At 38.5% G+C, this 27,411-nt stretch overlaps 2 protein-coding genes across 5 annotated transcripts in view; one reads left to right on the top strand and one right to left on the bottom strand.

The window, feature by feature from the left end:
• rttn (rotatin) overlaps positions 1 to 13,528 on the bottom strand; it is a 42,222-nt gene extending 28,694 nt beyond the window's left edge. For 2 of the 4 annotated variants that reach the window (XM_077553962.1, XM_077553965.1), the window contains exons 1-18: positions 13,328 to 13,528; positions 12,825 to 13,012; positions 12,576 to 12,765; positions 12,386 to 12,475; positions 11,876 to 11,969; positions 11,589 to 11,703; positions 10,887 to 11,049; positions 10,472 to 10,634; positions 10,211 to 10,395; positions 7,197 to 7,312; positions 6,032 to 6,187; positions 5,747 to 5,959; positions 4,613 to 4,725; positions 4,417 to 4,543; positions 4,101 to 4,226; positions 2,548 to 2,664; positions 1,890 to 2,029; positions 1,155 to 1,326 (exon numbers count right to left, since the gene is read on the bottom strand). In XM_077553962.1, the coding sequence (XP_077410088.1) occupies positions 1,155 to 1,326; positions 1,890 to 2,029; positions 2,548 to 2,664; positions 4,101 to 4,226; positions 4,417 to 4,543; positions 4,613 to 4,725; positions 5,747 to 5,959; positions 6,032 to 6,187; positions 7,197 to 7,312; positions 10,211 to 10,395; positions 10,472 to 10,634; positions 10,887 to 11,049; positions 11,589 to 11,703; positions 11,876 to 11,969; positions 12,386 to 12,475; positions 12,576 to 12,765; positions 12,825 to 13,012; positions 13,328 to 13,358 (2,499 nt within the window). In that variant the 5' untranslated portion in view covers positions 13,359 to 13,528. The remainder of the gene's footprint in view (positions 1 to 1,154; positions 1,327 to 1,889; positions 2,030 to 2,547; positions 2,665 to 4,100; positions 4,227 to 4,416; positions 4,544 to 4,612; positions 4,726 to 5,746; positions 5,960 to 6,031; positions 6,188 to 7,196; positions 7,313 to 10,210; positions 10,396 to 10,471; positions 10,635 to 10,886; positions 11,050 to 11,588; positions 11,704 to 11,875; positions 11,970 to 12,385; positions 12,476 to 12,575; positions 12,766 to 12,824; positions 13,013 to 13,327) is intronic. The other 2 variants (XM_077553964.1, XM_077553963.1) reach the window with 2 other exon arrangements.
• A 3,667-nt stretch (positions 13,529 to 17,195) lies between these two features.
• Positions 17,196 to 25,707, top strand: socs6a (suppressor of cytokine signaling 6a). Its single transcript, XM_077554816.1, has 3 exons — positions 17,196 to 17,371; positions 17,997 to 18,071; positions 19,620 to 25,707. The coding sequence occupies exon 3, from the start codon at positions 19,747 to 19,749 to the stop codon at positions 21,355 to 21,357; it is 1,611 nt and encodes a 536-aa protein (XP_077410942.1). The 5' UTR covers positions 17,196 to 17,371; positions 17,997 to 18,071; positions 19,620 to 19,746; the 3' UTR covers positions 21,358 to 25,707.
• The last annotated feature ends 1,704 nt before the right edge of the window (positions 25,708 to 27,411 follow it).

The following is a 27,411-nucleotide window of genomic DNA, read 5'->3' as shown; positions in this document are numbered from 1 at the left end:
GCTAATTTCTACAAAACGGAAATACCTGTAGATATTAATATAATGTTTTTCCTGATGAAATAAGAGACTCAAATTTTCTTTTGGTAGGTTCCATGTTTGTATAGCAATAGAACACAATATTCTGTGGGCCTTGCAAAATCAGTCAAAATCTAGTAAAACAGCCAGGAGCGAAGTGGGTTGCTTCAGTGAAAATGGCTGCGAGTGAATGAGTTGAATGAGCTCTGAATAACTGTGATGTCATTTTCAGTCGACAGTAAGTAGCAAAATGGCCGTCCCCTGAGATGGATAAAAACGATTGGATTTTGCTCCTTTATCCATATTTTACAAACGTAATATTAAACAGAATGCTATGTTGAGACTAGGAGGCCTGCATAGGACTTGTTCTAAAGGAAAATGTTGGGTTTATTTCCCCTTTAAATATTACCTGCGTTGTTTCAAGCTAGGAATCTTGAAACAAAACAAAAAGAAGAGAATGTTCAGGGTATAAATTGGTAAAGTAATATGACTGTGCCAACATCATGACAGACTAGATGTACTGAAGCCAAATTTGCTAAGCCAGTTAAACTTACTCTGTTCACTTTCCAGGAGTCTGTCTTTGTATTATGGCCAAATTATATGTTAAAGAAAAATAATTGCAAACAGAGAAACCGACAACCTGGAAGAGTCACTGAAGGGTATAGAACAGGGGTGCTCAAGTTCGGTCCTCGAGAGCCCCTATCCAGCCTGTTTTCCATGTTTCTCTCCACTAACACACCTGATTCATGATGAGGATCGTTATCAGGCTGCTGCAAAGCTTGCTGATTAGCTGATCTTTAGATTCAGCTGTGCTGCAGGAGGGAAAACAGGCTGGATAGGGGCTCTCGAGGACCGAACTTGAGCACCCCTGGTATAGAAGTTGACGTCGTTGAAATTAGAAAATTCTATTTTTATTTAAATTTAAATGTTTTTTTTTTACATTTAATAAATTAATTAATTAATTAAGTTATTTATTGATATCTATTTCATTAATTTGAAAACCGCTGGTTGTAAGTACTAATGCATTAAACAGTTGGACTTGTGCTTTCAAAAGTTTAGTGAAGGTCAAAGTTCACCTGTAGAGGTTATAAATCATTTTAAGTTCATCCTGAGGTTTCATCCTGAATGTCTATTCATACCTTCAGTACAGAGTTGCTGTTGGTGTCAAGAGTGACGTTCACCAGGTATCTTATGCAATAGAGATTGGGAAGCGAAGAGGTCACCGACTGGTCCAGCTGCGGCCTGATTATTTTACCATCGGCTGCTCCAATTAGGTGAGCCATGATGTGTTGAACTGCTGCTATTCTCACCCTGTTTACAATGAACACAGAGAGCACTTAATTGAAAACCCATCCAAGAAAATAATCATCTGCTCACAGCATGACCACATAAATCAACTTTAGTGTTGTCAAGAAATAAGCTTTTTATCTTCATTATGACGGTGCACAAGCCGCTTCAGAGGCAAAATACTCCTCACATAATCGCTAACAAAAGCGTCAAGCAGCGCAGACAAATCGGTTGTGTTGAAAATTCACCGAAGCTCATCGACTGACCGGCTGTGAAATTCCATTTCTATCAATATTCATAGACTGGGACTGAGTAGCTGTTTTACACAGACCTCGCAAAGCATTTAGATGACTTGATGAGCCGATCGGCCGACAGCAACAGACTGTAATAATATGTCCATCACAAAAAGTCTCAAGAGCTTGTCTGGTTTGCTAAAAAAAAATAATTAAAAAAAAAAAGACGTTGAGAGCCAACTAATCACTTTGTCTAAGCCAAGGAACAGAAGACGCACACACATTCTGAGCAGAAATATGGCGCGCGCACACACAGACACACACGGGGAGACATCATTAGAAATGTTGACTCACGTGGGTTGTCTGGTGAAAAGAAGTTTGAGAGCTGCTTTTAACTTGGCTGTGCTTGGGAACGTATCGTCTCTTGCCACCTCCGACATGTCACTTAGCAGCAGGACACAGCTTCCCAGTGACTCCTCGGTGCTGGCATAACCCTGCCTCGCACATGCACACACACATTTTCAAACAGTCTTGGCAGACAGTGAAGTGAACAATGGGGAATTCCTGCTAAGCAGCACAAGAATAAGTCAAATATGCATCACTTTGATTACGGGTGGTTTTCATTTTGTCACTGGCTGACAGGATGGGCACATTTGTGAATGGCCCCCTTGAATTAAATCATGCTCGACAGCCTTGTCACAATCACATGCATATTTATAAGGGCTTTTCAGGCTTTTGGCTGCCTGAAATGGAACAATTAATAACAGCAAGCAGCCCCTCACCCAAAAAGGAAACTATGTAAATGAGACAATAACTAAATATTGCTCTCTGGCAGCTCAATAAACAGCCTTTGTTGGTCCACAAATGCTACATTTGCACTTTTGATCACAGTTATTTTGATTACGGGGGAACATTCAACACCCTCACCCCGCTCTCCCTATTAATATGAGATCATAAATTCAGAGCACTATAGGGCTTTGTGAGCTGTGCAGTACAAATATAATTTTCCAACCTGTAATATGGTGACGACCCGAGAAAGTGCCGCAATGAATCTCTCCCAGGTTGATGTTGTCATCATCAATCGTCCCTTGAGCAGGAATAGTAGGATATCCTTGGCAGCGACATTCACCTGTAGATCACAGGTTAAGTGGTGGAGTGACATTTAGCACTGTGGATAAAGACAGCAGGTAATGCAAGTGACAGACTTTTAAATGTCTAACACGACGGATGCCTGGCAGTTTAACGGCCTTAATATAATGTTGGAGAGCTTTACAAGGCCCGTGATGCACATAACCGGCGCACGAGCCTTTTGTTTAATTACTATTTCTGCTCACAACCAGGATCTAAACTAACATCTCTAAAAAGTGATGGCTGGCCAGAGTCATTTTGCAGGAATGACCTTGCCCCAAAAACCTTAAAATGGGTAGAATTAACATTTTAAAAGGACACAGTGGGGTGTTACAACAGTTAATTAGACTTACTACAGAGTTAAGTCATTTTCAAGGTCACTGTTTAGCTAGTACACCCACAACTTAACTGACATCGTTCACTCTTATGGCTCGCCCTTAGAATAAACTGCATGGGGTGTCTTAAAACATATGTAATGCATTTTAGCACAAACTATAACCATATTATATAAAAATAGATCATATTAGGTCATTCGTCTATAAAAATAAACTGTGTTCTCACATTGAAATAGTAAATAGTGAAGCAAGAAGAAAGTTGGAAGTGGCCGCCCCGATATGATAAAAAACAGATGGCTTTTGCTAATCAGTAAACTTCTATATGTACACTGTAAGATTTGTATGAAAATGTATTTATTTAACTGAAAATTCAGGCTTATAACTGAGTCACTGCATTTTACAAACAGGTTGCAGTCTGTTTCATGTTTGAACAGCACTGAAATAAAATATTAAGGCTTAATGTTCCATTAATATAACATTCTTCCATGCTTAATGTGTGAATGCTAACCCTAAGTAAGACATTTTGTTGAATATTTCCATTAAAAAAATTGATGTTTAAAAATCGATTCGGCCGCATATCGAATCGATTTGAGAATTGCGCGCTGTAATATCGCGATATATTGCCGAATCGATTTTTATTATATACTAGTTGGCCACATATTATTGTAAAGACATCTTTGGGTTGACTTTACTTTTAATAGAAGTTAAGCGGGTTAAAGTTGAAAATTGTACAAATGCTACTGCAGCCGCTTTAACTCAGATTTTGTTTAAAATGTGAGTCAGAGCTCACAACAGGAACAAGAACTGATTTGACATTTCACCTTGCATTGAAATTGTAGAATAATTCATGAAATGGGGGAGAAAATCACTTGAAAATTGTGAATGGACATCCACTGTCCTAATTTGAATTTGGTCAGACTAAAGACACCTTAAACCCAAGTCCCTATTATTTTTTTTTTAATTACTTTCAAAATGAACAGCAATCTTGCTTTGAATGTTTTGGAAAGAATAAGTCTAGCCACTGAACCCTTAAAATTATTACTGCAGGCACATACATATATAACAGATTACATTCAAAAGACAGACAAAAATGTTGGCTTACCTTCTCTGAAGAATCCTGAAGGCCAAAGGCGCTTATTTCATACAGCACCTTGTGGTGCAGGAGGAACTTGACCCCATTGCAGCGTCCCGATTCTGGTTGTGACGTATTCTGGATGCCGAGACACTCCTGTGGGTAGTGTAAATAAACACCACACTGAATAAATGCAGCATGTTATTATTCATCACTATAAGCCGCAGTAAACGTTTAGTGCATGACAGACAGTAACTGCAGTTGATCCACGTGAATTGTTGCTTTAGCCATAAACTCTCATTTAAGCATTGACTGCCCGTTTGTCTGATAAGACACCAGCTCTGACCTTGACGATAGTTAATGCGCACGTGTAGGTTTCTGTCTTGACGGGCAGCAATGGATGAGACAGCAGCTTGAGGAGGAGTCTCTGACTCTCAGTCTGGAGGACTGGACTGGGCTGATCAAACTTCCACCTGATGGGATATCACATCAGTTCAAAAGACTATTAACGTGATCAACATGTTGTGATTAACGTAACTCACAAATGGGAACAGAAATGAATGCATTCTTTGACGACCGGCAAGTGCTCATGAAATGGAAGGCCCTCTATTGCCTGCTCCGCCACTTCCAGCAGCTCCGGCCATTTTTTCTCTCCCTGAATGAAGAAAAAATGTGTTGGCTAACTTGGCTTGAATCGAAGTGACTTGTACACTGTTGTTATGACACAGGTTCCTATTGATAAATGAACAAAAATTCCCACAGACACACAAATATTATGCAAATAAATGTATGTGTTGTTGGTTGTGTGCCTTTAAATAAATGCGTCTCAATTTTTGTTGAAGTTGAAGTTGTTGAAGTTGAAATATTTCACCACCCCAAACTCTCCGCCGCAACTATATGGTAATTAGTATCATTTTTCTATAAAATTGTCACAAAAAAGTACACCTCCGCAGAGGAGCTAATAGTCCTTGCACACTCTCTGACAATGAAAAATCCACTGCCACCTACAGTAGTGGATGTACAATTACACTTTATGGTAGCATGGCAAAAAAAAAAAAGTTCCTTTAAAGCGATGACACAATGAGTAATGAAATGGGCTGAAACTGCTTGACTTTTTTTTTTTTTTTAACTTCAACCAAGCAGTGGCATATAAGAAACTCACTTGTAACTTATGCACGCAATACAAAGCAAAAATAAATAAACGAAAAAAATCAGCCAAGCTCAAATTGCTAATAATTCACAGGTTTGGGCACTCATAAGTCAAGATAAAACAGCACATAAAAAAAAAAATACAGTACACTTCTTATGCTGCCTAACAAATTGATTTAGCAATACGTACAAAAGGCCACTAGGTGACAGTATCGCTCTGCAAACACCTTCTGGTTCTAACAACTTCAAAGTGTGAGTAGCTTTACTTTATTTATTTTTTTACTTAACAGTGACTAATTTATTTTTATACTTATGACAGTATGTTAAAGTGTTAAAATATAAAACATTGCCTGTACGTGATATAAAGGCGCGTGGAATTAAGTCACTCTCACTTTATTTTGGAACTTTAACCAGCATGAGAGAATTTATTGTGTTTGAAATCGGAGGTATCCCTGTACAGTATACTTCATTTCAACGTACAAGCGAGTTGATTTTACTGCAAGTATGTGACATCATGCACATCGTACCTCAGTCTGTACCTCCTTGAGGAAGGTGCAAGTGGATTCCATCCACAGAGCAGCACGGGTCACCCTCCTATAGAGCTCATGACTATCAGCGTTTAACTGCTCCAAGTAGGCCACTGCAGTCTCTTGCATGCTGGGTAGTGCCATTCCAAATGACTTGTCCAGGCACAGGTGAAAAATAGCAGTTACTGTATTCTTTGGGACATTCCCACTAGCCTGTGAGATAAAGCATTGTGTATTATTATTACCAAATGAACTATTTACAGAGTTAGGTTAGCGCACACACACCTTTTCAAGAGGCAGTATGGTCTGCAGGAATTTAATGATGAAGACTGCTGAGCCTGTGTATGCAACTCTGTGGTGAACTTGAGAACCGCTGCTATTGTCCTGGTGGTAACTCAGGACATCTGCAAGTGAGTCCATGCATGTTTGCAGATTCTCCTTCTAAAATACACACAGCAAACAATGTTGTTCCATCATGAATGTTCACTTCATACACATTGTAGAGCTAGTGGCTGACAGCCGAGGGAAATACTTGCTCAACGCAGACATGGGAAATTGAATGTAAGGGAGGATTTGAGTGTTATTTTTGTACAAAATACAGTTGCATCCATCTCACAATGAAGAAACTAGAGCAGTCTATTCTCAGACTCTTTGTTCTGTTAGCAACAGTGATTGATTAATACCAGTAGGGGGCAGTAAGTGTCCTGTTTATTGTTTGGCTGGTTAACTAAGACAAGCGCATTCCCTTTAGACAAAAAAAAAAAAGTGTCTGCCACACAAAACTGCTCTCCACATAAATATGACAAAACAGGCCACAAGACGTTGAATGGCGTGTATTAAACAGCAGAGGGCCTGAGGGCATTCTTTCTTGACAAGTGTACAGTATGAGCCCAACAACAGAGGAATATCATTTTAAACGAAGGGTGAAAATATGGTTCTGAGACACACAGAAAAAGTGTGTATAATACAACTTTTCTTGTTGTTTTAAAAACTGAAGAACACTCTGGATTGGTTGTCAATCAAACACCCCCCCCCCCCCCAAAAAAATCACATTATTAATTTCTATTTTGGGATTCATATACACTGTCAACAACCTGCAGCTAGTCTCTGGTGTCGTCTCTGTTGTGAAAATTCACATGTCTCCATTGAATCCAAACATTGGGAGAATTCCCAGTTTTTCTACATGTAAAGCCAAAATGGCAACAGAAATCCTTTTACTCATACCACATTGGTTGCAAAATGAGAAGAAGTGGTGTAGCATTCTGAAATTCATTCTGCCTAATCACACGCATCAAATCCGCGTTGACTCCTGTCCTGACTAGCGTATGCCTACGTGTTTGTGGCAAATTGCCTGGAGGCAAAACTCAGCACACCAGCCCCCTCCCCCGTTCAAGTCAGGCGCATCCATTCATCTGCATAAGAGGCTGTCACAAGCTGTGTTTTGACTTGCCAGCTCCATCCCCACCAGGCTGCGATCGTCCCAGACCAGTTCACAAATGCTGTCCCCAAGCAGGAGGACGGTGTCGAACAGCAGCTCCAGAACGCGACAGAACACATGTGAAGCATCTGAAAAATGCAAAAGGGTGGGAAGGATGGAGAGATTTTTTTTGACAAGTGTATTATTTGAAGAGCTCTTTTCTAAAATGCTATAAATCCGTTTTAATGAAATTTTTACCCAGAACTGCACATTTGAGATAGGGTTGTTTGATAACACTTTTTTTCAGACCGATACCAGTACATGTACTCTTGAGTTATTATCAATACTGATACCAAGTACCAATACGACTAGAACTTTTGATACATAAAATACATAATAATTTAAATTAATGGCAAATTATATTACTTTATTATTTATTTATTATTTTAATGGTCTCTTTGCACAACTACTTCCTGAACTCAGTACCACTGCTTCATTTCCTGTCTTTCATGATTGGACAAACTGATTAATCCAGGTGTGTCTGACCTCAATCACCATGGCGACAATGGCCAGACACACCTGGATTAATCAGTTTGTCCAATCATGAAAGATAGGAAATGAAGGAGTGGTATTGAGTTCAGGAAGTAGTGGATTTGTGCAAAGAGCCCATTAATATTATTTTAATTTCTAGTTCCTGATCATAAAAAAGCCACAAGGGGGCAGCCGATACGAGTACCGATACCTAGAAATAAGGTCAGTTATCGGACCTGGTATCTGTCCTTGCTCATCCCTAATTTTAAAAGCATTAATTTGATCCTACATTAAAACCATATATTGTCACAAAGTGTTTGTTCAACAATAACTGACCAATGTTACAATTACTTTGCTGACGATGAGAGCAAGATTAAAAAAAAAGAAAAAAAAGAGCAAGATTGGTACCTGGGTATCGATACCAGTACTCAAGAGTAACAAATTTTGGTACTAGTATTGTACTTTTGTCTGTTGGTGGTAATAAATAAATCCTAATTTATTCTATCATAAAATATTTTTTTTATCATTTTACATGTATTTTTCAATATATAGTAAACTTTGACAAATAACAAAACATCAAGAGTTTAAAATAAATGAGCAAAAGAGGTATGGGTAAAATAAATACCAACAATTTGCAAATAATAAAGTATTACATAATATAAAGTGTGACGCAAAGTTTTTTGCAATGAAATGCACAATTAGGGATGGGTGAGTATCGATACCAGGTATCGGTATCGGGCCAATACCAGGTCTTATTTCAAGGAATTGGTACTCGCAGCCTATTTTACAATCAGGAACTAGAAATGATCAATTAGAAGAATAAAAAAAATATGAATTAATTAATTTAATTTAATTAAATTCATGAAATTTTAAGGAAAAATGCTATTGACCATTTGCACTGACGTGATCACGTGACTGCCCTATGATGGACGGCGGAAGGAAATGATTGTTGAATGGAAGTGGACGTGACCCGGAGCGACTTAGTGACTGTTATTTTACAAATGAAAAGTTATTATTGCCCATAGAGCCATGGAATCTACTACTTCAACCAAAGGTCGCTGTCAGTCGAAGTTGCACATGTAGTCGGGACTCATAGAGCACGATATTTACTTAAGTTGGAGATCGCTAGTTTGAAAACAGCCCCTTACCTTCTGTTGCCTGCTGTTTTTACCAAGTTAATCAAATCGCCGACTTTGTCGGAATTCACAGCGCACGACCTATATCATTATGTAGTCAATGCCGTCTCTTCTCCTTACACCGGGGCTGATGTAAAAGCTGGTCGCTAGCTGAGTCTCTGGGACAAGATGCTACGCTCACATCCGGGGGACAATTTACCTTGTAATGCAAAGGTAAAACTTGTTTATCTTGCTAACTGACTTATTTTTACACAGTCTGTTCTTTATTGAAACACTATGATGATTTTATGTTACTATGTTTCTAGAATGGAACAAATGACTATTGTAGTGGCAAGCTATGCAGTAATTTCATGAATATGACTCCGGCTCCAAAGTGAAGAATCCCAAGCACAAAGACGAAATCCCCAATTATTAAACATTCAAATGCACTTAATAGTTTTGAAGAAGGTACATTTTAAAACTAAGCTGTGTGTTCTTGCAGTTGGAGTGGACGCTAACTATCTGGCTCGTTAATGTGATTTGAAACACGCAATTCGACACCTCTGCTACAATCTTTCTTAGAGTGTAGGTTTATTAGTAAAATGTATGAACATTTATCTACTAATTACAACATTTATCTACTAACCTCACAAAAAATAATCGCTGCAAATGTCTTCATTAGTAGCTATGCACTAAAAAGCAAAATTTGGTTTACTCCTTTGTCTGTACAACCTACCGCACAGCAAGATATGACAATTTTATAAGATTAGATCAAGGACTTTACGCTGTACGAGATTCAATGGTTACAATACAAAAAGTGGCTTTTTTTCCGTCCAGCGTCCCGGAGGGGGCATTCCCATGAGGGCTGTGACGTCACGTGCAAAAGGTCAATATTGGAATGCATGTCTTTAAAATTATTTGTCATTGTTTTGTTTTGTTTTGTTTTGTTTTTTTTTGGGGGGGGGGGGGGGTTAAAAATTACTAGTGGTATCGGTATCAATGACTATGGTAATTTTGAATTGAGTACTCATACTGGTATTGGTTTGGAAAAAAAGGGGTATCAAAAATCCCAATGCATAAAGAATGGAGTTAAACAGTAATGCAAAGAATGAAGTGAAATAACAATCATATGGATGCTTGTTTATTATCAGTGCTTGTGTAGTTGTTTTACAAAACAGACCACCAACACGCCGCGTGGTGCCTTCAAACCCAACTTGGACCGAACCATCACAAAAATATCAGTTGAAAGAGGGGGTAAACAAGAATGAAGAGAATATAATATATCGGGATCAAAAGTCTGTACACATTGAATGACATTGCAATATATATAATGTTTTGGGGCCATTGATGACATTTTGAGAAAGAGCTCCGCATTTGGATATGTGGAGCACAAGCACTGACCTGTCTTAAGCAGCGGGATGACATGATCCAGGGTGGCAACAGTGAACTGAGCTAAAGTAAGCTGCTGCAACCCCATCTCTGGGTCATCTTCCAGACCCTGGTCAGGGAGCGCCAAGCGACCCACATCTGGAGGGGGTGTCTGTCTGGCTGTCTGGGCTGCTACTGCACTTCTGTGTGAACTGCCACTAGATGAACACAATATTAGCCACTCATGTTTAAAGACAGAAAGATGTTAAGGGATCATGAAATCCACACGCATACCTGTTGGAAGCTGCATCTCCATCTTGCCCATCACCCCTGACTCTCTGACCTGTTCCCCCGACCACAGATGGCCGAGGAGAGCACTCTGCTGCTGGGGAAGAAGCCTGTGAATGCTGGGTTGCCTGTGCTTCCTGGGAATAGGAGGAATTCTGGGAAAGCGTATCTAAATAGCCAAAGCAAAGATAAACACATTTAAAACAGACTAGTACTCTAAAACCGTTTTAACGAAGCTTCTTATTTGATTACATGAAGACTGAGTGAAGTACTGCACTTTCCAGGAATGAGCCATTTATCTGTATTTTCCTTTATTATTATTATTATTATTATAAATCTCAACACGTTGCCACACTTCTTTAACTTGAACATTAGAATAAAATTCACCCAAACGACGCAAAACACCATCACAGTAACTCACAGGTAGCACCTCCTTGCTTGGCAGAGTGGAAGCTGGGATCTCGATGAAAGCGCAGCCTCTGCCTCAGCCCCACGCAAAGCTGCCTCAGGCAGGAGAGCGCCTGCAAGTGGAGGTGACACACCTCACCTTTACCTGACCCCAGCCTCAGAAGGGACAGAAGAGTCTGAAGACAGGAAAAGACTTCATCAGCGAAGGCAATATTTAATGACATGAATGATTGAGGATATACAGTATGTGTGAGTGTGTCTGTTTTTGTTTTAGCTCTACTAGTTTATTAGTTTAAGATGAGATAGACTATTGGTCTTTAAAAACAAGGCTAAAAATCTGATATGGAGAGATTTTTTTTTAATAAAGGTCAATCTATAAAAAGAGCAAATGACATTGAATTATTGATGATGCAATTTAGTCTAGCAAATCGAAGCTAAAAAATACATGAAAAAATTGTCCTTTTAATGACTCGACTTCAGCATGAAAGTTCACTCGCGCTATGTGGTTTTAAAAATTGATGTAATATTGTAGTTGTAATGTGCTTTAACATACTGAGAGGTGTTTCTAGCGTTTTGGGTACCTTACTGAATAGTGTGAGGATGGCGACGCTCAGTATTGCATCTCATTAAGATTGTGCAGGTGGCAACAGAGTGTATTTTTGGGAACAGGCCAGTGCTTTATGTTTCACCCAAAGCAAGAGTTAAGAGTCCACACCTTTGCAATATTGGGCCTTTGCAGGAAGATTTCAGCAGGGAAGTCCTGCATGATGACGTCACACAATAGCTCACACGTGATCCGCACCAAGTTGGGGTTGCTGCTTCTTAAAGAACTTTTTTGGAAGTAGTGAGTTCGAAAAAAAAAGGGAAAAAAAGGACTCATCAATGATCCAAAATGTCTAATTATATAGTAAATAAATTACATTAGTTATTAGAGGAAATTCATATCTAATTCAATATGCAGAAATATTTTTTATTAGGCCTAATACATAGATTGCCTCTCACCTTTCATTGGAAGATAGAATGTGTCTGTCAGTGTTTGTCAAAGTCAGCCACGGAAACACAGAGAACTTCAAGCACTTCACGGTCTCCTCGCTCACTGTAAAAATCAGGTGGATGAGATAACACAAAGCAACTTAACCAGGAATTAAGTGATAATAAATATACAGTGGAATCTCCAACGTCAAATCCCAATTACAATTTAGAGTTCAACCGTAAAATTATCTTAAAATTATGCCTCAAACACAATTTGCACCTCAAACATCAACCAAGACGTTCAAAAATCTTGTGAGACTCCAGCTCAGTGTATATTTAAATGACTTTTTTTTGTCTTTACAACTGTATTCTTTTTTTTTTAATCACTTAACATCAATTTCTATAAGAATATTTGTTTTAAAGTTACACCTATTGTTTAATAGCACCAATAAAAATAGATATTAATAACTGTTCAACTTTGGAGGTTCTATTGTCTGGTGCATTGTGCAACAAAAAGTAGAAGAAGAAAAAAATCCATGCCTGCTATCTTCAGAGGAGGTACATCCCCTTGGTTAAGCATGCTCTTCTGGAAATATCCCCTTTTCGGAAGATACCCGTCGGATGGTAAATCTGTGGTTGTTTCAGAGGTCACATCACATAAGATATTTGTAAATTAATCTTTATCATTATTGAATGGATTTCATAAACTACTTGTCGGTGCTTGCAGCACCTGTTGGAGGTGTATTGTGGAGACCATGCGTTAAGACGGTAGTGTGACAGGGGATTAGTTCAGGTAGCTGGAACAGCTGGTCCAGGGTTGCGTCAATGACAGCACGAAGTCTCGGTTCCACGTTAGCAGACAGTTGGGAAAGGAAATCGTCCGCCTCTACATCTCTCAGCATCTGGGCAGCACTTGGATGCTTCATGACAAAAACAAAAACAATTATGCAATGAAAACATAGAGGACATAGCCATCTACCTTGGATAAAGTCAAGAGCAAATCCAGGACTTCCTCTTGCATGGGCACCTCCGGGAAATTGAACCATTCCAGGAGATACACAAACAGCATCTTTTCTTGAACAATATCATGGATGGAAATCAGGGAATGCGTCAGTTTACACAGGATGCTCTTCAAAGCTCGAACTCGGATCTCGACCAAAGAGTGGCCTGTTGGTCACAAAAACAAAATACTTCTATTCCAAAAGAAAAACACTTGTAGTTGTATTTTGATGTAAGTAGCAGAAAAAAGTTTTGAATTTTACTGACTTTGATAACTTTACTGAGTTAGCAAACAAAAGCGTTCACATTTGTTTCAAGTACACACACAAGTGCACGTAACATCCAACATAAGAACCGCTAGATAACTCAAGTAAAAAGCAATTTGTTTTTTTGCTACAGTTTTTGTATAGGGGGGCAACAATCGCCGGTTCTGCATAAAACAGCTCACCAAAGCAACTTTTATCCAGCTAACCCTTAGCCTACCTATTTTCTTGATAATGCCAGATAATTCCATATCCCGTGGTCACCGCTTTTAAGGTTTAAATCAAATGTTATCCAAACATAGATGAGGTTCAAATGAGACACTTTAGGGAGTCGATGTCTTCTGCTAGTGTCACATAAAAGACAACGGAACGGACAGATATGAACACAGCTACCCGGGTTTGTTTTCAACATCCGCGCCAGCGTCACTCCACTTCCGGGATAGTGCGAGGATGCGTTCACTGCCTTCAAATGTGTAGGAGAAATTTTATTTTTTGCGCTCTAGTGGTAAACATGCTTTTTGTGGATGAAAAAAAAAAATCGACATTTCATGAGAGCTTCATGAATTCTAACGATAATAACTAAAATACAATGCCTTGTATTAACATTGTCAAGCGTTTAAAAAAAAAATATAGATTAACTTAAAAAACGAATGGAGCCGTTAACATCCGGGCATTTATAATATTTCCGCAATGCAAATGTTCCTTTACACGGTGAAAACTAACAACGTATTAATTGGTTTTGCCTGTGACTAGCAGACAAACTAGGCAGATTGTTATAGTAGTCAAACGACATTTAATCACATTTTGAAATTAAGATAATCCAAATTACAATGAACCAAAGTGACGTCCAAATTGTTTTCAATGAGCAAAGATCTTCCTATGAGTAGGTCCACCGTTTTGACTTCTGACATAGCATAGGATCAGAATTTTCAATTAGGCCTAAAGAATTCTGAGTATCATTTAATCAAATGATTGCCGTACTATAGTACTTGTACAAAAATGTTGAATTTAGTTTACATTCATACTGACACTTTTAACCAAATCAATCATTATTATCACCTAGGTCTACTACTTTGTCTTCCTTTGAAAAGCCTTTCATTTCATTTATTTCAGCTTTAACTCCACAAATATTTGGCACGTCTGGCCTATTTCACATGATCTTACACACACTTCACATGTGTATTATGATTTAACAAGGTGATAATTAACAAATTCAGCTGCATGTATCACATGTTTGACAGTCACCTTGATTTTTATTTATCTATTTTATGTGTATGACACTTTCCTTTATCATCAAGATGATCTGTTTCAAAACGGCTTTTTTGAATGTTTATTTACACTAAAGGGGTGATTGTGAATACTAATTGTTTGACGACGAAGGCTGAAGTGTAAACGTCCCAAACACCACGGGGTTGTCATTCCACAGTCCTTCCTTGCGCTGACGGAGTCCCAGCGGTCCTGTCGTGGATCTGCAGTGCTGACATTCCTTCTGTTCCTGTCCTCCACCACATCGCCAAGGGTAAGAACAGCCACTGAGGAAGACTGTGACACTTGGTGAAAAGAGTCCAATTAAAGCAAATGCTAGGTATTGTGAAAAATAAAATAAAACATTGCCCTCCTTTAAAGCACTACTATATGGTAGTTTCTTTCTATAATGGCAAAGGTATCTAATAAAAAAAATCAATTATTAAGTTTTACCTTTTCTTTCTTTAATTTATGTGTTTATTTCTTTTTTAATCCACAACAAAATGGTACAAGTGTTGGCAAAGAAGAAAAGGTGTGATGCTAGCTATAGAACAGGTTGCGACATTGGAAAGTCCATCCATCCATCCATTTTCTTGGCCGCTTTTTTCCTCACAAGGGTCGCGGGGGTGCTGGAGCCTATCCCAGCTGGCTTCGGGCAGTAGGCGGGGTACACCCTGAACTGGTTGCCAGCCAATCGCAGGGCACACAGAGACGAACAACCACACTCACATTCACACCTAGGGACAATTTGGAGTGTTCAATTAACCTGCCATGCATGTTTTTGGAATGTGGGAGGAAACCGGAGTACCCGGTGAAAAACATTGGAAAGTGTTGCTCAGTAAATTATGTTCAGTACACGTAATTGGATACAGTATCAATTATAAGCGTATGTTAAGATAAATGAGCAATGCCTTAAAGGCCACTTAGTTTTAATTTGAACATTGCCTGTACTGTACAGTTAATAAAGGTTTAATGATGGCAACAGTTGGAGTCTTCAACAAATAAGTTCATTTTTCCTTGTTTCTTAAGGGAAACATTGTTATGAAAAGCAGCAACTTGGATGTCAATCAACATAATGAAACAAATTGTGTTCAACTGCTACTACACTGTACAGTATTGACTTTTTTCTTTTTCTTTCTTTCTTTAATTCTTTCTTTCTTTTAGAGTTGTGTTAAGTTGTGCCTGCATTCTGTTTGACTTTCTGGCTTGCAATATCAAGTGGAGTAAACTTTGTTTGTCAGGTCTAATTTGGCTTGTGGAGACTCATGTGTTGTGGTGCCCTTGGTGCATCATTTCAGAGCTGCCATCCCTCCTTCCTCCTTCTTCCTGCTTTCCTCTATGACTACTTTCCCTCGTGTGCCAGCATATCAACAAAAAAAAAAAAGGTAGCCTGATCAAGCCTAATAAGGCCGAGTAATTAGAGTGCTGCAGAGAGCCTGTCTGCCCATAGCAGCCCCAAGCAGGTTGGGGAAGGACTGCCATACACTTGACAGTGTGGAAAAAAACAACAATGTGATGTTCAGCAGAAACCAAATTAGTGTGGCAGTGGTAAACATCATCCCCTTTAAAAACAATACTGACACTAATTAGGCAACCAACGTTTAGTTTGCTCTATCAACTTGTAGTTGGAGAGTCAACTTGATCTTTTTCAGAATACAAATTAAAAAGACCTATAAGCACAAGTCACCACACTGAATCAGACTCATAAACCACAAATAAGAAAGTTTACTCATTAGTGAATATTTGGACATTGAATATTTTAGAGCAATTATTTTTCTCACACAGCTTCCTTGTATATACTTGTCCTGTCACAATGTGATCACAGCTAAACCACTATGGTCATAGTTTGGTTTAACAAGAAATGAGTTGCAGTCATAGCTACATCAGTTTTCCCAGCTAAAGACCCAAATTAAAAAAGTACTAAAATACATCATTGTCGTAATGTTGACATATAATATACATACGCTATTGATAAAGAACACAGAAGGCATTCATTTACCACAAAAAAGGAGATAATTAAAGATTAATAGTGGCTATAGTGTTAATAATTCACTATTGATTGATTGACTGCAGTATTGTTATTACATTTAACATGGGATATTTATAATAAAAAGTAAACAAAATTAAAAAAATATATATCAATACATGAAATTATTCCGCGTAGTTTACATGTTTACAAAGTTGTATCAACTTATCAGTCACCTTGTTCGCTATACATTTTTAATTTATGTCATGCTATTATAATTGTACTGTAGGTTATTCATTTAATGTATAAAAAAGTAGATCTTTTTTTAAATGCAATATTTTATTGATTGTACAAGCTCTGAAAAAAGTTAAACATGACGTGAGTGCATGAGCCAAATAAATAATATATCCGTCCATCTTCGACACTGCTTATCAATAATCATACTAATGAATAATGTATGAAAAATATACAGTTTCAACTATTGCATTGAGAGAAAGATAATAATTTGTAAACGTGCACAATATAATTTATGCAAAACAGATAAATACCCATGAACACGTCACGTCATTTATTTAATTACATAATTCAGGTTTATGTCCGTTTTAATAAAGTGCAATTTTGTGCATCCCCCCTAAACACAATTTATGTTCCCACAAGTAGAATCAGAGTGTATTTATTTTCAAAATTATATTCAAACTCAGATGGAATACAATTGTGCAAAATTACATTGAAAACTCGTCACTTTATACTGCCTGTTTTTGATCGGTAGCCCTATTTTTTATTATTATTTTTAAGTAGAATATTATTATATATTGCCCGTTTGTGTGTGTGTGCTCGCTCCATCCCAATCTGCTGCCTGCCTCAACTCAACAGGCAACAAAGGAAGAGGCCGGGAGCTAATCAAGTGTGCTAACCTAGTCAGTCAGAAAGGTGTCATTTTATTGTGTCATTGTATTCGAGAATATATCCGCACCTTTCCCCCCAGATGTACCAACCCCGGACATGTAAACGCTGATGCGATTGCTGTGGACCGAAAAGCATCACAGCTGCAAGGTAACGTTATATTGTATGTTTTCGACAACAGGCGTGAAGGAAACTAGCTGATTGGCTTAGGTTGGTAGGAAGCTAACGTTAGCCAAGGTAGCTTTCGTCAGCCAACAAAAGGTGGAAAAGCGAAGCTTTATTTCAAATCGATGTATTTGTTATTGTCATGATCGCAAGTGACGGGGTAGAGGTTTATTTAACCGGTGGTATTATACAATGCGACTTATTATTGATTTACATAGTGAGAAGCAAATATGCTAACAATATAGCTCGTAGTTGTATCATATCTGGCAGATTTTATTATGTTCTATTGACGCGCTATATTCAGGATACAACCATTATTTTTGTCGAGTGCTCATTGATGTTTTTTCTAATGTTTCCTATTATTATAAAGTGGACTTTATTGTTTTAAAATGCTAACTTTAATGGGTAAGCTAGAAGCATGCATCTAAATGTGCAGGCCGTGCTAGGCTATGTCAGGACAAAACCCCGAGTCTGTTTCTATAATAAGATCAGCCAATGAGCACGTTATATAAACTACTAGTTATTAACTCGCTGGTAATAACATGTTAGGTAAGACGGGAGGTGTTTCAACTATGATAACGAGCGTTGTTATTTTTTAATTCTTTTGTAGCATCAAATGAAAGGTGCTTGAAGTGGAACTTGACCCATTCAGTCAAGTCGAGTCACATTTTCGCTGCTCATAATGGTGAGTAATCGGTCTGCAGCTGTCTTATTAACACCTTGTTTGGTCTGTTTTTATCTTGTAATGCCGCTTGTGTCTGTGCATGTGTGTAATTTAATCTCTCACCCATCATGAATGCACTCAAAATTGTTAACAATCACTTTCAAACCACTTCATGTACAATTGCTGAGTCTTTGAGCCTTAAATATTGAATCTGAAAAGTTCTGGCTTAAAGGTTTACGTTGGTGTACAAACAATTATTTAAATTGGGAGTGTTTGAAAAATCGTCTGTGCAGGTGCTAGAGTGAGATTCAATTGAATCTGTTATCCTTAGTACACTCAATGGTTAGTGATGACATTTAAACCACTTGATGTTGAATTGCTAAGTACCTGAATCTTTTACTTTATGCAAGTCAAAATATTTAAACCAGAGTGTTTGGAAATGTCAGCACTCTTTGCCATTGTGGTAGAAATTGAATGTTTCGCAGTCAACAATAATTAATACCCACACCCTATTGTAAACATGTTTTTAAAAGACTGTTGTGTTCTTTCTACAAAAGAGTCAGCAAAGTATCTCTAATATAAACATTATCCAGTATAATCAAAAGCTCTTTTTGCACACTTACATACATGTTAACAATTTAGCTATTACATTTTTACAAACACAGATCAGGGATGATGACAGATTATCGTCCGGGCTGGTTATCAGTGCTGATATTCACTATTTCAGTCCTTTAAAAAATAAAATAAAAATTGACAGCTGATTATAAATCAATTTAAAACTGTGTTAACGTCAGTGAACTATTTATTTATTTATTAAATTTTCCTTAATTTTACAAGAGATGGTGCTGACTGTGGGGAACTAGCTGCACCTTCTTCATTTTATTTTTATTTTTATTATTATTTTCCTTAACTTTATAAGAGATGGTGCTGACTCTGGGAACTATCTATCTGCACCTTCCTATTTATTTATTTATTTTTATTTTTCCTTAACTTTATAAGAGGTGGTGCTGACCCTGGGAACTCTTTGCAACTTCTGTTTTTGTTTAAAATTAAAACTAAGATAAGTGAAAAATAGAAATAGAAATAATAGAAAATATTTACTATTTACTGCAGAAAACAATGGGGACCTATTTATGCTTGAGTTTTTATTTTACTTTTTAAGACAAGCTGATGACCGTGGGAGTTCCCTGAACTTTGTTAGATTTTTTTTTAAATAAAGATGTCTATTGTCTGAAATTAAAAAGATAAATAATCAACATTTTACAAATCTGAAATGTTTTTTAATAAGCATTTGCATTAAGACATTTCAACAAAGTTAAGAGTTGGGAGTTTTTTATTTTTTATTTTGACGCCAATATCGTCCCTTTTAGTTAAAGTGACTATTGGCTCCAAATATTGGTTATTGGCCTTCTTGACTACTAATAATCGCTATCGGCCGTGAAAACAAAAAACTCATTTCGGTCTACCGCAAGTATGAATGCATAAGGTACTGTAAATAAGATGAAGGATACATTGTGCTTGTTTATAATCATGTTTTGTGTGTGTGTGTATTTTTTTCCCTTTCTGAAGGGTTTGGGGGCTCTGCTGTATGCATGACTTATGTACGCCCTGATGGGAGGATACTGTGGCTAGTACTTTCATCAGGCTACAAGGAGAGACATCTCATGCCCCCCACCGTGGCGGAGGGCCAGACAGAATGAAGAAGATCAGCCTTAAGACCATTCGGAAGTCGCTGAGCATAAAGGGCAAAGAGGACGGCGACTTTGTCATGCTCCAGCAGACCCCAGTGGCCGCAGAGTTCTCAAAGGATGAGTCACTTTTTGGTGGCTGCTACACCAAAGACCTTTCCGTGTGCGATCTGGGCGGCGAGGAAGACAAAGGTGGGCAGAATAAGAGCCGTTCAAAGAGTGAAGGCCTGATGGGATCGCTTAAGAGAAGGCTGTCGGCCAAGCAGAAGGCAAAGAGCAAAGCCGGCTCCTCTGCCATTGGCTCGACGGACGATGAGGACACCTTCTCCTCCTCTTCTGTGCCCGTCAGCTTCAACGAAGTTAAAGCCCAGCGACCTCTAAGGTCCGCGTCGCTCCGGAGTCACCACTACAGCCCTTCGCCTTGGCCTCTGCGGCCAGTCAACTCTGACGAAGCGTGTATTAAGATGGAGGTCAAAGTGAAAGCCATGGTGCACTCTCCTAGCCCCAGCCCCACCTTGAACGGCATCCGAAAGGAATTCAGCGATTTTCAGATGGACGGGCTCTTTCAAGACCAACCCGAATCCTTAAAAAACCTCCAGCAGCCACAAAATGGTGAGCTACATCTAAATATTGATGACAATGACGTGCCTGTGGTGCTGGGGTTGATGCCCCAAGACTACATTCAGTACACGATGCCTTTAGATGAGAGAATGTACCCAGAAGGGTCCCACTCCTTCTGTCTGGACAGCGCGTCTCCTATGGAGGTGGCGGCAGAGGCGGACAACGGGTCCCCGCTGATGGATCAGGGACAGGAGGAGCATGACATGGTTGGCGGTTTGCCTCCAGATCTTTTCATGGACACCTCAGTTAACAGTCTTCTACTCGGTTCTGCCGGCGTCATGCTTCAAAGCTCGAGAGGAGAGGGCCCGCCTCCTCTCTCTCCCCTCCTGCCTCCCATGAGCAGTAACGGCCGCTTTCCCAGGACGTTCTCCAGCTTCAGCTCCTCGGACAGCCAGGTTGCCGAGAGAGTCCGGCACCACCTCAACTTTGATCCCAATTCGGCTCCTGGAGTCAGCCGCGTGTATGACTCGGTCCAAAGCAGCGGGCCCATGGTGGTGACCAGCCTGACGGAGGAGTTGAAGAAACTGGCCAGGCAGGGCTGGTACTGGGGCCCCATCACGCGCTGGGAGGCGGAGGAAAAGCTCATCAACTTGGCCGACGGCTCCTTTTTGGTTCGAGACAGCTCGGACGACAGGTACCTGCTCAGCCTGAGTTTCAGGTCACAGGGCAAAACTCTCCACACCCGGATCGAACACTCCAACGGACGCTTCAGCTTTTACGAGCAGCCGGACGTGGAAGGACACACGTCGATCGTGGACCTCATCGAACACTCGATAAAAGACTCTGAGAACGGTGCTTTTTGTTATTCCAGGTCCCGCTTACCGGGGTCTGCAACCTACCCGGTCCGACTCACCAACCCCGTGTCCCGGTTTATGCAAGTGCGCTCCCTGCAGTACCTTTGTCGCTTTGTCATTCGACAGTACACAAGGATAGACCTTATCCAGAAACTGCCCTTACCTAACAAGATGAAAGATTACTTACAAGAGAAGCACTACTGACACACACAGGACAGTGGTGGCTATTTTGCACTTTTTATGTTAGTGAGGTGTACACAAGGTTTACACACACCTAATTAACCCTTTTGAGATGATCAGTTCTACTTGGAGGTCAACCACACACAAAAACGCCACAAGTTATCTTACACAGTAAATTCTGTAGCGTAAATTTCACTCTGTTTAGAGTGGAACCAAATAGACTCAGTTTTAGAGTAATATTTACACTTAGAAGAGAGTAAAATAAAGAATTGGGGAGAGGTCACTCAAGGGTTGTGGAACAAACTCACGACCTTCAGCTTGGGAGACAGCTGATCTACTCCCTGAGCCACAGAGCTCCTGCTGTATGTTACTATATCCTTCGTGTCAGCTAGAATCTTCGTAACAGAGAGTTTGGTCTCCTCTTCGATAAGGTTGTGAGTTCTTTCCTCAACCCTTGAGTCACTTTTGTTTATTTTTTTCCAATTCGTTATTTTACTCTCTTTCTTCCAAATATAAATATTACTCTAAAAATGAGTATTTGGTCCCACTCTAAATAGAGTCAAATTTACTCTACAGAATTTACTGTGCAGTTGCACAATGAAATGCTGGAACAAGGCTTACATCAACTCTAAATTGACTCATCAACTCATTTTTAAAGTCAAGTTGGTAAAATCAAGATTTTCACTCTGATCTTTTGAAAAATATTACCTGAAAAACTGATCAGTTTTAAGCATCAATATCTAGGTCATCACAGAACAGTCATGCGAATGAAAACAACTTTTCATGTTAACCTATATTGATTGTCGAAGAAGCGATTTATTGACCGGGTGTTATGCTATCATATATTAATCTTCGGAAAAGGTGACGTCTTACAAATGTTCTTCACCGTGCGTCAACTGGTGAACACTTTGGTTTTGAGGTAGATCCTTAGAAAGCACAAAGCTATACAATTAGTTTGAGATCAGACAGTTACTCTGTAATATCAAATACAAATGTCACATAGATATGAAATAATCTTTTTAGTTTTTATGTATAAAATTATGTGGCTGTCCAAAATTGAGACATTTGAAACAATTTGGTCATGCACAATGAGCTTTAAATTAACCTCTGGCTATGTAGAGCTATTCTATATTATGCAAGTCTAACGGTACTGATGATGCTGGATTTTTATTATTATATATTTTTTTTATGTTGTGCTGTGTGGAAACGGCATTGTGTTAATCTTGTACCCTGCAAAAAGTGGGACCTATTATGATTTTTCCTGATTTTAAAACAATGTTTTTCATCTAAATCATGTTTCTAATAATACTGTGGCAAATCTATGTTTAGTATTCTATTCTTTCCATGACATCAGCTAATCTCTGATGTCTATATCGGGTTATCTAATATAAGCAACTATTTAGGTCTTAAGAAATACGGACCTGTTTGAACATGAATAATAGCTCGAGATAATTTAGAACTTTACCCAGTTTAAAGTTTGGGCATGATTTCTCAGTCAGTAAAGGGGTTTCAATCCTAATGTTTCCAAATTTTTAAGCGAATTTAGTGAAAATGTGCAAAACAAACGTGATTTATGCCCGTTTCCATTTGTCATTATTTCGAGTATTGAGATGAGACTGCGCCATTAGATGGTGTCATCTGAAATTGTCTCTCTGCCACAAGACACTGTGCTGACTTTCAACAAAAGATTATTTGCTTTTATTAATTTCAGCAATATTTTAATGTTTTTCATCTCCCCCAAACATACCGTATTTGTATGTACGTGTGACGTAATATACGGTCAAAACGTGACGGGCTATCCGGTTTTGTCATTGTTCATTCGCTAAAATGGTTTCAATAACCTTTTATCAAAACTGAAAAATCCACTCCCCAAAATGTAAATTTTTCAAATCTTTTTTTCCTCAGGGTTCTGGTGTTTCCATTCTAGTGTATTTTCTTAATTCTTGAAAATTCAAATAAAAATAGGTGGATGGAAACCCAACTAATTGGAATAGAAAATGTGCCCAAACCTTTGACTGGTCGTCTTTTGCTAGTTTGTTTTTTTGAAAATCTAGTTGAGCATAATAGGTCCCCTTCTAAAGTTTTTTTTGTGTAAGAAATTCTACACAGCAGTTACAATGAAAAACTTTGCTGCTCTTTTTTTTAAAAGTCTGGTTATTTGCATGTAGTGAAGGCTTCAACGGTTGACCTCAATGAGAAAAGATGCCACAATGACGTAAACCCCGATAAAGCCTTGACGTGGTTTTATAATTATCAACAAGTACCCTAGAACCTAAAAGCAGACCTGTCGTGACCTGAATCTGTATGCAGTGACTCTTGTGTCTTAAAGGTCTGACCCAGATCAATTGAATTCCCCAAATGGTGTGAGCCCTGTGTGAAAGGATTTGGGAAATCCATGGTTGGCGTGATGTCAAGGTCTCAGCTCATGACAATTCCATTGCGGTTGTAAGGCTTCATTAGAATAGAGTGACCAGATTTTCCAAATTAAAAACCAGGACGTTACAATTTCACTGAAAATCAAATACTGTATAGGCTATACAATAAATTCTCACCAAGAACTATTTATAACAAATGTAACTGCTAGTCAATCTGGTTGTGTTATTACTTTGGCTAATGCTAAATCGAGCTTGGTTGACAGTTCAAAAGTTGTAAATAAGACAATGCACTCACCATTATTCAATCTTTTTTGCTCTGTCCAGGCAGCTATTGAACACTGACTGTGACATTTACTTAACGCCGGCCATGCATTGTACTTTAGAAATATGCCACCAGAAAAGCTAAACTTGTGTTGGGTCTGAATGGCTAGCAGGACTACATTTCCCATTAATCTTAGACATGGAAGCAGGAATTAGGTCCTGCTAGTAATTTAACAGTTAAATTCCTTTTCAATTTGTTGATCGTACGAATCACTTTGGCTCAAAATCGAGACTGTCACAATTAAGCTGCCACGTCTGCTCACCCTAAATTAGAATTGTGTGAGTTGGGAGGGGAAAAAAACCTCAATAATCACTAGTTTCTCCAGAGAAAAGGGAAAAGCACACACTTCATTACACAAGTGCTTTATACAGATACCTTGATAGGGAATTCTGGTTATGTCAGTTTTGACACTAGCGTCCAAGCATTTGGAGACGTTCCCTCAGACAACTACAGTATAATTGGGCGTTGGTTTTAGTTAGCTGGAAATGATAATGTCTGAGAAATGAGGAACTTTGAATGGTGTTGCATGTTAAAGGTCATACGTAGCGTTTTAAAGCATTTGTGTTGTATAGGAAAGACAGATCTAGCTCATCTTAACTTGTGTACTAGGGATGTTTTCTTTCTATCAAACACGAGTTAGACATTGTTTTCTTTTCCAATCTTGTAGTTTTATTTTTGCGACATTTACCATGTTGGGGGAATTACGCTACACGAAAAGGAATGTGTGCTTGTTTGAATTAGAATTAGGAAAACAAACTACATTGAAGAATACTTTTGCACTTGGATACTATCATTTGACTTCCTGCCAAGAATTGTCCGTCACAGTCGTACGCTAGTCGCTATTTCTTCATGTAAGCGTTTGGTTAACTATATAATGTATTTAGTTTGGTGTCATACAATTTGCGTGGACATGAAGGCACCAGCATCTTATCCAGAATGGCGGATCATGAATGTGGATGTACTTTAGATTGAAATGTGAAAGTAAGATGTTTTTGATACAATGTTCTTTCAGTTGTTTTTCCGTTTTGATTTGCGATTCATTGTCACATTATTGATGAGCGGGAACCCTTTTCAGAAAGCGTTGCTGCTGTAATCCCCCCCACCTCAATACTTCTAATGTAGTTAATGTTAGTGTGTGATTCCAGATGTTGATCGCCTGTTCAGGCTGCTGTTCCGAACTTGTCACTGATTATTTGTGCATCCTGATGAATGAGGGTGATCGTTTACAACATTCTTTTTGGAAATACCCGTCCCCTGTCCATGTTTTGTTGACATCTCTCAAATATATTGGTACAAGACTTTGTCATGTGTTCTACACATTTGTGCTGCTTACGGAAAACGATTGCCTTTCTTGTATTTAATAACGGGGGAACGAATGTCACCAATAGTAATATGTACACACGATGGTGTGTTGTCATTTTGGGAGAGTAACACATTTGTAATTTGTTCAAAATTATCATTCACTTCAAAAGAGCATTAGTAGTGATTAGTAAACACTCGCTAGAATAACTAGTTCAAACCAGTTTACATTGGTTGTCAACTTTCCAAAGTAGACACATTTTTTAAATTTCTTTTGTTAATCAGCAGTGGTTTATTGCACATTTTGGATACAGTTGAAGAAGTTTTTGTATCTGCCAATTATAAATTATAAATAAAAAAACTATATTCTAAAAAGTATTGTTTTGTTTTCCAGTACTTTTAATTTTTCTTATTTAAAGGTGAAGTAAACCCCCCAAAATTTCTATGCGCCCCCACTAATGTAAACACGGCATTTTGATTAATGTTGCATTGGAGCATGAACTAAGCATCAACAATTGTTCCCCCCCATTTCGGGGTGGCCATTTTGACACTTGCTGTTGACTGAAAATGTCATCACAGTTGCTGAGGGCTCAGGTAACAACCAATCACTGCTCACATGTTTTCTGCGTTTGGTCATGTGATGTTAGCGAGCTAAACCGTGGTTGGTTGTTCCCTGGTGACTGAGCAACTGTGATGTCATCTGCAGTTGACAGCAAGTGGAAAAATGGCCGCCCCCTGATATGGAAGGGGAAAATAGGTGGATTTTGCTGCTTAATTTATATTCCAAAAATGGAACAGTAATCATAATACCGTGTTTAGACTAGTGGGGCTAAATTGAATACATTGTGAAGAAAATTTTTGCGTTAACTTCACTTTTCAAACTGGACATGTAGCTTTTGTTGCTATTATTTGTTAAAGTAGACAGTTGATTTCAGTGTAACATTAGTAATGACACAGTTAATCCCTATTTTTACCATCTGTAACATTATACTTGTAGATTTTTAAAATTGTATTTATTGTGTTCGTGCATGTTTAATTATGAGTTAATTTGTTATCATTAAGTTTTTTATTTTATGTTTATGCAGTGTGGCCGTAATAGTTCTCTGTAGACACTATTATGGTTCAGTAGGAAACATTTGTGCTATAGTATTCAACACAAACACTTTCTTCCATTTTGTTTAACATCACAACTATATTTCCATGTAACTTAATTTCATAGTTATCAATACTTATTTTAACTTTATCCATCCCTTAATTGTTTGCATTTACACGCAAACGGAGAACATCTTTAACAAACTTGTGGGTTCATGCGGTAGCTACCCTGATCATGTCAGGTTTTGACTTGGATCTGCTGAAAACACCATCTGCATGGCGATGAGGAGGCAGCCTTTGTTAACTGCAGTGTCTGACAGGCCTCTCTCTCTAGGCATCTGAGGTGAAGATACACAACTGTTTACTCTCCCTCTGCCTGGCTCACAATGATTTATTCATAGCACACTGGTAGTCGTATGTCATATGGAGATGCTTTTGCCCCTCCCTTCAATGAAAACACCCAACACCCTTCTCAGCATTTCATTTTTAATGTTCAAATTTAAAACAAAGCATGAGCGAAGTAAAGTTTCAATCTCAGGTTTAGTAAGAACATAATGACGATGAATGACGTCTATTCTCCCAGATGTCGTGTTCAAGGTTACACTGTTATTTAAAAACAAAAGTTACACTGATCAATTACTGCTAACCCTTACAATCTCAAGTTGAATAACCGCGCAATGTGTGGCGCAGATGCATCTCACTTCAAAAACATTCATCATCACATAAGTGTAAAAGAACTAAGCCATTATAAATAATATGTTCAAATTCTTTATAAGCTTTGACATAACATATGGTGATACTAGAGTCTTATCACTTTGAATGTACATCTACTAGCTTCGTGTAGCATCTGTACAGTACATCCAGTATTCAAGCCCTTGTTGAGACTTTTTTGGAATAATTATGGTAACAATGAAATCCTTGGATGATTAATAAATCCTATGTTTTGTGACTTCAGAGGCTTGCATTTTGGCCCAAAAATTTGGTCAAATT

The sequence above is a fragment of the Vanacampus margaritifer genome, chromosome 20, assembly GCF_051991255.1.
Source record: "Vanacampus margaritifer isolate UIUO_Vmar chromosome 20, RoL_Vmar_1.0, whole genome shotgun sequence".
In the NCBI taxonomy this organism is placed as follows: domain Eukaryota; kingdom Metazoa; phylum Chordata; class Actinopteri; order Syngnathiformes; family Syngnathidae; genus Vanacampus; species Vanacampus margaritifer.
This window is presented reverse-complemented; position numbering and strand designations above follow the sequence as displayed.